At 42.3% G+C, this 10,339-nt stretch overlaps 1 protein-coding gene across 6 annotated transcripts in view; it reads right to left on the bottom strand.

Moving 5' to 3' along the window:
* Syne1 (spectrin repeat containing nuclear envelope protein 1) overlaps positions 1-10,339 on the bottom strand; it is a 290,715-nt gene that overhangs the window by 204,170 nt on the left and 76,206 nt on the right. For all 6 annotated transcript variants that reach the window (XM_045158726.1, XM_045158729.1, XM_045158728.1 and 3 more), the window contains exons 38-43: positions 9,251-9,588; positions 8,891-9,035; positions 6,697-6,915; positions 5,330-5,598; positions 2,355-2,520; positions 1,405-1,557 (exon numbers count right to left, since the gene is read on the bottom strand). In XM_045158726.1, coding sequence (XP_045014661.1) covers positions 1,405-1,557; positions 2,355-2,520; positions 5,330-5,598; positions 6,697-6,915; positions 8,891-9,035; positions 9,251-9,588 — 1,290 coding nt within the window. The remainder of the gene's footprint in view (positions 1-1,404; positions 1,558-2,354; positions 2,521-5,329; positions 5,599-6,696; positions 6,916-8,890; positions 9,036-9,250; positions 9,589-10,339) is intronic.

The raw sequence follows: 10,339 nt of genomic DNA, 5'->3' as shown, positions 1-10,339 counted from the left end.
AAGCCGAGCTGGACTCTGATATCTTTAAATACTTCATTAAAGAGTCCAAAAGTGCAGCACACACAAATGAATTCTTTTCTTTTATAATAAATTTTCCATTTCATGAAGTAGGTTAGAATTAGAGCATACTTTATATTCATCCTATATAGTATGGTTTTCACTAAGCTTTAATGGTCAGCATTCAGCCACCATGACAGTCACGACAATCCATTATGTTTCCTCTGACAATGCTGCATGACAACATTTTCACGACATGGAATTTTGCCCTCTTTATGAGAAATAAAGGAAAACATCTTGACCTTAGCATCAGAAAGGACTATGCATTTCTTCTTTGAAATGTCTTTTAAGGGCTGGAGAGATGGTTCCGCGGTTAAGGTGCTTGCCTGCAAACCTAACGGCCTGGGTTATATTCTCCAATACTCATATAAAGCTAGATGCACAAAGTGGCACATGCATCTGGAGTCCTTTTGCAGTGGATGGAGGCCCTGGTGCACATACATATTCTCTCTCTTCTCTCTTTCCTCTCTCTCCCTCCTTGAAAATAAATACAGACAGAGAGAGAACGAGAGAGAGAGAGAAACCTGGGTGTATGCACCACCCTGCCCATTTGGCTTTACATGGGCAATGGGAAATCAAACATGGGTCTTTAGGTTTTTCAAACAAGCACCTTAACCACTAAGCCATCTTTCCAGCCCTAAAAATGTTTTTTTTTTGTTTGTTTGTTTTTAAATACATAGCCTTTGATTTATTTCTGGTTGTCCTTTCCTCCTCAGGTGTTGGGGATCCAAGCTAAGGGAAGCCCTTCCTCAGACAGCGTGGGCCCACAGCACACACTGATCGGAAGTGTACTGCTGGTTTTGCCTTCTGTCGCCCCTTGAAGGTCCCCTTCCTCAAACACCTTCACCCCTCTACTTCACAGCTTGCTGAAATGCTGGACTAAAATCACAGCTTGAATGATGGATCACACTCCAGCTACTCAATACATGTTTGAACATATGAAATCTATCTTATTTTTCAAGACATTATTTTATGCATGAGGTAAAGCAGATAAATTATCTTTATTTGTGTTACGGCTGAAGGGAAAAAAAAAATGTCCCTCACAGACTCACGTCTTTGACCACCTGATCCCCAACTTCTGGTGCTGTTTTGGGAGGTCATGGAACCATTTAGGCATGGGACGTAGGTGGACGGCTCTTGGCCCGAACAATTCCCCTCCCTTAACCGCACTGTGCTGGAGCGGCAAGAAAGGACACGCATGCAATGGTCTGACAGAACTGCTCATATCTGTGTTCAATTATGTACTAATTGTCTTGTCGGAGGCCATTATTTAACTCTGGATCCAGTCCAATAGAGTTTCGAAAAAGCAAGAACTTTTCCGCAGAAGCACCAGCCACATAAATATACCTGGTCATGGATGTTTAAGTCCAGGGCTACTTCGGCCAACTGAAGGGAGATTTCTGAAGGTAATATCGTATAAAGAGCCGCGTACTTATTCTTCTGTTCTTCTGCCACTCTCTCAATGTTCTGTCGGTGGTTTTTGGCTTCTGTCAGGAGGATCTAAGAATTAAATAAACAAATAAATAAACAAAACAATTCCCGGGAGCTAATAATAAACATGATTTTCATGGGTACAGAGATAAATCTATTTTATCATTATATGATTAAGTATGGAATAAAAATAAAAATCCATCAAGTATGATATTCTCTTTTAAAAAGCAGACAAAAAAAAAAATATGCCTGGGCTGAAGAAGATGGCTTAGTGGTTAAGGTGCTTGCCTGCAAAGCCAAAGGACCTCAGTTCAATTCTCCAGGACCCATCTAAGCCAGATGCACAAGGGGGCGCACGCGTCTGGAGTTCATTTGCAGTGGCTGGAGGCCCTGGCACACCCATTCTCTCTCTTCCTCTCTCTCCCTCTTTCTCTTTCTCTCTCTCTCAAAATAAATAACTAAGAATAAAGTTTTAAAAAAATTCCCATGAAGGATTACCTTATACTTACATCATACATACCTAAACATTTTTTTTTTAGATTTTTATTTATTTATTTGAGAGTGACAGAGAGAGAAAGAGGCAGATAGAGAGCGAGAGGGAGAATGGGTATGCCAGGGCCTCCAGCCACTGCAAACGAACTCCAGACACGTGCGCCCCCTTGTGCATCTGGCTAACGTGGGTCCTGGGGAATCAAGCCTCAAACTGGGGTCCTTAGGCTTCACAGGTAAGCGTTTAACCGCTACGCCACCTCTCCAGCCCCGTACATACCTAAAAGTTTTGATTCAGAATTGCATTAAGTATGAGCATGCAGGGCATGCGACTGGTTTTTGTGCCGTGAGCAGAGAGAAGGCGGGTGCTGCTGTACCTTCAGTTCCTCCAGCTGGGCATCGACGTCTAGGGTTGGGTTCCCTAGATACTCCTTCGTTTCTCGAACCCAGGACTTGACCGAGCGAATCTGAGCCTCCACCACGTCCCGCTCCTCCAGTTCTTGCTTTACCTGCTTGCCTTGATTCTTCACGCTCTCCTGTATGCTTCGCACAGCAGAGGGCAAGAGCAGAGGCGGGTGTGAGTGACACGAACCCCTCAGACATGACGTCATCTCATCAGAAGTATGAGAAGGGGGACCCGTGTATCTTTTACGCGAGTCAAGGCATCTCCCTAAAATGGGCAGAGGCTGTTCAATAATGCTGAGGTTCAGTTCAGGTATAACAGAAGAAGTTACGTCACCTGAAGTGAATTATTTATCCCTGGAAATTTGAGAGGAGACTTTGTCCAGGTCAATAAACTGCAACTCATTTTCCTTTCCCAAACACCTAGAGATCGTTGGATTCCTTTCCCCCTCTCTGGACATCGACTCAAATGACAGAGAAATCAGCATTTGAAAGTGATGTGTAATCAGAAGACAGGTTATAACACACAGGGCTATTGGAAACCAACCTTGAAAGAAAGAATTATGTGTTGGCTATTTCATACTGCTTAATGTTAATAATGTCACAATTCCAATGTATTTGAATTAACCTGGTAAAACGGTTTGAATAAATTGTGTCAGATTATCCTAGCATCATGAATAGCTAAAGTAAGTTGGTGACTATAAGATTTGTGTGAGGTAATATTAATTAATATGGGGTTAGGTTACCTAATGGCTTTTCTTATGCTCTGATCCAAGAAGTGAATCAGGATGATTATATATCATCGTGATTAAAGATTAAATTTCCTCCAGACTCACCACCAGTAAACAGGTACTAGTTACATAGGCTTCAGGATTTTGCTCCTATGACCCTAATATAGTCAATGAATTGCCTGGCTTTATCAAGCCTACCCACTTATTCAAACTTTTATTGAGACCTAGGACTTGCTATATATCCACATTGTCCTCAAACTGATGATCTTCTTGCCTCAACCACCTGACTGCTGATATTATAAGTATGTACCACCCCATCTTTCTCTTTCTTTTCAATCTCTCATCCTCTCCATTTCTCACCCAAGGAATCCCTTAAAAGTTCAAGAGTCCAGCTGGGCACGGAGGCTGACTGTAGGAGGATCACTGTAAGTTTGAGGCCAGCCTAGAACCATAGAGTGAATTCTAGGTCAGCCTAGACTAGAGTGAGACCCTACCTCAGACACCCCTCCCCACCAAAAGAAGGGAGCATTCTTCCTTCCCAGCTTTCTTTTTCTTGTCTTTTCTTTTCTTTGTCCCTTTCTTTCTTTCTTTCTTTCTTTCTTTCTTTCTTTCTTTCTTTCTTTCTTTCTTTCTCTCTCTCTTTCTTTCTTTCTTTCTTTTTTTGATGTCATTCCTCTTCAATGCCCAAAATGCCTTTGCTAATCTCCTACATGAGCTCCCTCTGCTGTGATTTCTATTAGTGTCTGAGGCGGTGAATCTTCACTGTCAAGTTGACTGGACTAAAAATCACCCAGGAAGAACACACCTCTGGGCATGTCTACAAGAGTTATTTCCAGAGAGGTTTAATTGAGTTAGGAAGACTCGCCTTTAACGTGGGTGGCACGAGCCTATGGACTGAATAAAAGGGAAGAAAAAGAAAGCTTATAAGAGCCACAAGGTGGGTAGAAACATCCTGAGGCACAGCATACCCCCCACCAAAAGTAAGAGGCTCTAATTATCCCACAATGAACACTAAAGACCCTACTGGGGAAGACCCTTGAGGTAATGGAGAGTGGAGATTAGGGGATACCTATGTGAAAAAATATATGTGTCTATATCTATGTATGTATGTATGTATGTATGTATGTATGTATGTATCTATCTATCTATCTATCTATCTATCTATCTATCTATCTATCTATCTATCTATCTTTTTAAAAGTAAGCTGAGCACCAATGTTCAACTCCCTCTCTGCTTCTTGACCACAGATGCAATGTGACCAGCCGCCTCATGCTTCTACTGTCCCATCTTCCTTACCATGATGGACTCTGTCCCCTGTAATCATGACCCAAAGCAAACCTTCCTTCCTTAACCTGCTTTGGTCAGGTACTTTGTCAGAGCAATGAGGAAAAGGGACTAACATGGTGTCCTTTCCGTACTTCAGTGAAATGGCTCATTTAGTCACCTAGAAAAATTTAGAATTTAAAATGCAGGGACGGGGCTGAAGAGATGGCTTAGCAGTTAAGGCGCTTGCCTGCAAAGCCAAAGGACCCCGGTTCAACTCTCCAGGACCCACATAAGCCAGATGCACATGGGGGGGGTGCACCCATCTGGAGTTCATCTGCAGTGGCCGGAGGCCCTGGAGTACCCATTCTATCTCTTCCCCCCTCTCTCCCCCTCTTTCTCTCTCTCTCTCAAATAAATAAATAAAATATATTTAAAAATAAATAAGTAAAAACAAAATGTAGGGAGTTAGATACTGTATCTGTTAAGTTTGTCATTGTATCTTTATGATCTAAGTATGAATTTGTCAGATGAATGATAGAAAAGTCGGGCTGCAGAGATGGCTTAGTGGTTAAGCGCTTGCCTGTGAAGCCTAAGGACCCCGGTTCAAGGCTGGACTCCCCAGGACCCACGTTAGCCAGATGCACAAGGGGGCGCACGCGTCTGGAGTTCGTTTGCAGTGGCTGGAGGCCCTGGCGCGCCCATTCTCTCTCTCTATCTGTCTCTTTCTCTCTCTCTCTCCCTCTCTCTCTCATTCTCCCTTTCTCTCCCTCTCTGTCACTCTCAAATAAATTTTAAAAAATGAGAGAAAAGTTAAGAAAATTCAGAAGCAGAAATGATGGGAGTAGTGCCCCATTTGTGAAGTGGCATGATGGACCACCCCCTGCCCTGACACCCCAGTTGTCATTTTGAGACAACACAATCGTAACAGCAAATGACAGCAGCGGAGTAGTTACTTGAGGCACCGATGCTGCATGGCGCTGATTTCTTGCAGGATGGGTGGTGACGGCGGCTCTTCTGCAGAACCCCGGGGGGCTTGGTCCTGCAACATGCTCAGTGCTCGCTGCTCGAGCGTGCCCAGGGCCAGCTGCTGCTGCTCCAGCTCCAGCACACACGTGTCATGGCATTCAAGAAGGGCCACAAGATCTGCTCTGGAGGCTTTCTCTGCTGAACTTCCTGGCAATTTGCCTTGAAGTTGATCGATCATTTCGGTGGCTTCTTTAACCTGATGAGAAAGACGTGTATTGTGACATTCTAAATGAAATTTAAAAAAAAAAAAAAGAAGAAGACAGGGCAACCCAGTAAATGCCACATGTGACCCAACCATATGAAAACACAATACACAGAATGATGGTGTGGACTGTAAATTTCGGTAACTTAAAACTGGAGCTAACTCCTTAAACCTGAAGCGAAGATCGCCCTTCTCACTCTGGGTTTAAAATTAGAATTCAGAAGTCTGAGCAGGACAATCAGAGTCAGTGTATAATAACTAAACAAATGAAGTAATCCACTACTCAAGCTAACTTGAATGTTGTCTTTAAATCACAAACAGAGTAGTTAAAGCAAAGAACTTTACTTAAAGAGTAGCAAGGAGCCTGAGGAGCTGGCTCAGCACGTAAAGTGCTTGCTGTTCTAGTGTGAAGGCCTGAGTTTGTATGTGAGGCACACAGGCATGGTAGCGTGTGCCCATGACCCCATTGTAGGGGAGGTGGAGACAGAAGGATCCTTAGGGCTTTCTGGCCAGCTGGTTTGGGCCAATTGGAAATCTCCAGGTTCAGCGAGAGACCCTTCCTCAAAGAATAAGGTGGAAAGTGATTGAGGAAGACACCTGAAATTGACTTATGGCTTTCACACCCATGTGCACACGTGTATACCTGCATTAGTGTATACTTGTGCTCTCACACATATGGACACGTGCATACACACATGCACGCAAACCACATACATAAACACACACATGTAGCAAATTACATACAGGATTTAAGAAATGTGTTGAATTTGTTTTATGACAAAGAAAAGGTATTTTGTAGTATTCCAGGCAAGGTTAAAAAAAATTGGTTCCCAAACATTTCTGTTCTCCTTGTAATATTCACACTTGCTTGGTTTTCTGACAAATAATTACACTTTGATTTGAAACTCAATTGCACATTGTATATTTTATTTGGTTTCATAATTTAGTTTTGATGAAATGGAAATAAAGGTAAGAAACTTTCATAAGGCTAAATTCAGAAAGGAGCAAAATACTGTACTTCAAAACCTACTCTAGTCCTTGATTAAAAAAAAAAACAGTGACTTGAGGTCATCCATCCATAGCAGACGTTACCTTGTTGCTCAAACCCTTCCATTCAACTAGAGCATCTTCCAGGATCTTCTCCTGGTCCTGGGCCACAGCACGGAGGCGTGTCCAACGCTGCCACACGGTGGTCATGGACCTGCTGAGCGTGGCTTTACTTGCATCATTGCCAGTTTTCTCCAGTTGTGAAGCTTTTTCCTCAAGGGCCACAATCTTTTCATGGAAGGAGTCAACCAGAGATACTAGAGCCTTGTGTGGGCATTGGGGTGTGGAGAGGGGACAGGAGAGAAATCGAGTGTTTGAAAGTTCTATGGATGCCATGAAGCCCAAAATTGTCTGCAAAAGGAATGCTTCTATATTAAATAGTTTCCTCAGTGGGCATGGTGGTGCATGTCTACCCTCCTAGCAACTTGGGACACTGAGGCAAAAGAAACAGGAGTTCAATGTTATTCTTGGATGAATATGAAGTTTCAGTCCAGTCTGGTTTCCATGAGATCTTGTTTCAAAAATTTAATTAAGAATAAATTAATAAATTGAGTTCTCTCAAAATAATTTTACTTTTCAATTACACTTATTTTTAATTTTTATTTATTTATATGTGTGTGAGAGAGAGATAAAGATGGAGAGAGAGAGAAAGAGAGAATGGGTGTTCCAGGGCCTCCAGTCACTGCAAATGAACTCCAGATGCATGGGCCACCTTGTGCATCTTGTTTACATGGGTTCTGGGGAATCAAACCTGGGTCATTTTGTTTTGCAGGCAAGCGCTTTAACCACTATGTCCTGTCTCCAGCCTTCAATTACAGTTATTTTTGACCTGAGCTAGGTTTATAGTTTATTTATTTATCATTTGCTTAAACTTTTTGGCATTTGTGCACATACAGGGTGGGAGTGTATGTGTGTGCACGTGTGTGCAGGCATGTGTGCGTGTGTGTGTGTGTGCGTGCCTGTGCGCATGTGTGTACGTGTGTGCGCATGCGCCCTGTGCATCTGTGTGGGGAGGCCGGTGCACTTGGTTTCCCTCTTCTACCACTTCTTCCACTCTGGATCTCTCACTGAACCTCGGAATCCGCAGCGGCCACTTTCAGTCAGCTTATCTGAACAGTAAGCCCTAAGCCACTCTCCTGTCTCCCCGCATCAGGATTGGGGAAACAGGCTGTTGTAGCCATGCCCAGCTTGTCTTGTTCTTTAAGAAATATATATTTCAATTTATTTATTTGCAAGCAGAAAGGAGGGATGCATGGGTGCACCAGGGATTCCCACCAACTCTACAAAAAACAAAACAAAACAAAAAGAAAAAACCATCCAGACCCATGTGCCATTTTGTGCATCGGGTTTTATGTGGGTACTGGGAAGCTGAACCTGGGCCATCAGGCTTTGCAAGCAAGTGCCTTTAGTCATCGAGTCATCTCTCCAAGCCTAGCTTATGCCTTTTTTGGGGGAGAGGTGAAGAATATTATTATTTATTTCTTAAAAAAATGTATTTACATGAGATTAAATTTTTCCTATTTGTAAAATGCAACAAAATTGAAAAAAAGAACAAACAATTTGACATTCCATAATGCTATCGTCAGCCATAATTCACTATGCAACATGAAGAAGACTCAGTTGCTCATTTTAGAATTGTATTTGAATCAACCTATTAGCAACGACAGTATATATGTACTAACATTTTAAGAGCCATCTCCAATCAGAACCAAGTAGCTCTGAATATTTAGGGACCTTAGCTATGTACTTCCTGTGGCAGCATTTAATCAACATAACACTGTGAAATGTACTTACTTGTCTCTTTATGAAAGAAATCGTGCTGGAAATAAAGGTTTAATGATCTGTTTCTGGGACCTCTTTGTTCTAAATACCCACTACAATTGCAGTGAGGAGATATTAAGGTCTGGGTAAATGACTCAGTGAATAAAGCGATTGCCTCACAAACAGGAAGACCAGGTTGGATTACCTAGCATCCATGTAAAAATGCTGAGTGTGGTGGCATGTGCCTGTAATCCTGGTGCTGGAGAGGTGGAGACAAGAGGTTCCCAGGGCACTGAGAGTCTCTTCGTCTTTAAAGATGGGTGACAATTAAGGATAATACATGGAGCTGTTATCCTCTGACACACATACCTGTGCCCCTGCGTACACATGTCCACCCCCATGCAAACATGTACATGTGCACACATACCTATGCACAAACAAAACAGATGTCTAAACAGAGGCAACAACAAAAACTGACCTTGTGTTTTGACAACTTTTCTTCTGTTTCTGGACTGGAAGAAGTCTTCAGCAAAGAAAACTCAGACAATTTCTTTTCTGCATCGTTCATCAGCTCAATGACCTCTTCCCTTGCTTTCTGATAATCTTGCCATTGAATAGTACATCTTGAAAGATTCCAATAGAAACCAATCAGCAACACAAAATCACATTGTTTTTTTTTTTTTTTTTTTTACATTGAGCTCTGGTGTTCATCTACCTAATGATACTTAAGAGAGAAGCATGAACTTACCCACTAATGGACATCATTAGTATATTCCTATTTCCCATATGACAATTCATTTTTTGTTAAAAATGTAGAATGTAAAATTTCTCTAAATACCTCTGTAAGAGGTCTAGCTGGGCGTGTGAGTCCTGTATGGTCCTCTGGCTCCTCTTTTCCAGGGAAGCCATCTTCTGGGCTAATTCCTCTTTGCCAGCTGGCTTGATGAGTGAGTCCAACTTGGCCACCAGGCCTTGGAGCTCCTCCATATTACTGTGGAATTCACCCTCTGTACTGAAAAATTCCATGTGGCTTTTGAGACTTTCCTCTGCGCCCTCCACGTCGAGGCCATTGCCTGCCAGCTGTAACATTTCTTGAGCATCCTCAAGCCAGTCATTGGCTGCCTGAAACACCTGATAATACCGTTGGCACCAACTGTATATTTCAGTCAAGGTAGCCTGAAAGAGAATAATTGCAAATATAACCAATCTCCATTTGCAGAAGGTTTGCAGGAGGTCGTTTTATTTCTCCATTTCATTTCTAGTTTTCAACCCTAAGGAATGCGGGGTCAGTTACTGTCTCATGGCTGGGACAAAATACTGGAACACCATGGACAACGAATGCATGCCCATACAAAAATAAAAAGTCAGTTAAAGAAAGAAAAAGAACACGTTTTTCCCCTGAGGTTAGTTGAATCTGCTATAAGCTATATTATCAAAAATCACCTATTATCTCTTCTAAAACCGAGACAAAGCTGATAAATAAACGTAAAGTCAACATGGAACCCACATGAAATGTCTATCACACAATAAAAACATGTGCTTTTACATTATTGTTGAAGATGAATCTATGCAGTGATGTTTTAAATTTTTTGTTTATTTTTATTTATTTGAAAGCAACAGACAGAGAGAGAAAGAGGCAGATAGAGAAAGGGAGAATGGGCATGCCAGGGCCTCCAGCTGCTGCAAACGAACTCCAGATGCAGGTGCCACCTTGTGCATCTGGCATCTGGCTTACGTGGATCCTGGGGAATCAAGCCTCGAACTGAGGTCCTTAGGCTTCACAGGCAAGTGCTTAACTGCTAAGCCATTTCTCCAGCCCGTCTTTGAGGTGTTTTTTTTTTTTTTAAATTTTTATTTATTTATTTGAGAGCGATAGACACAGAGAGAAAGACAGAGAGAGGGAGAGAGAGAGAATGGGCGCGCCAGG

The sequence above is a fragment of the Jaculus jaculus genome, chromosome 9 (genome assembly GCF_020740685.1).
Source record: "Jaculus jaculus isolate mJacJac1 chromosome 9, mJacJac1.mat.Y.cur, whole genome shotgun sequence".
NCBI lineage: Eukaryota > Metazoa > Chordata > Mammalia > Rodentia > Dipodidae > Jaculus > Jaculus jaculus.
Note: the sequence above shows the minus strand (reverse complement) of the source record. Positions and strands in the feature narration are given on the sequence as shown.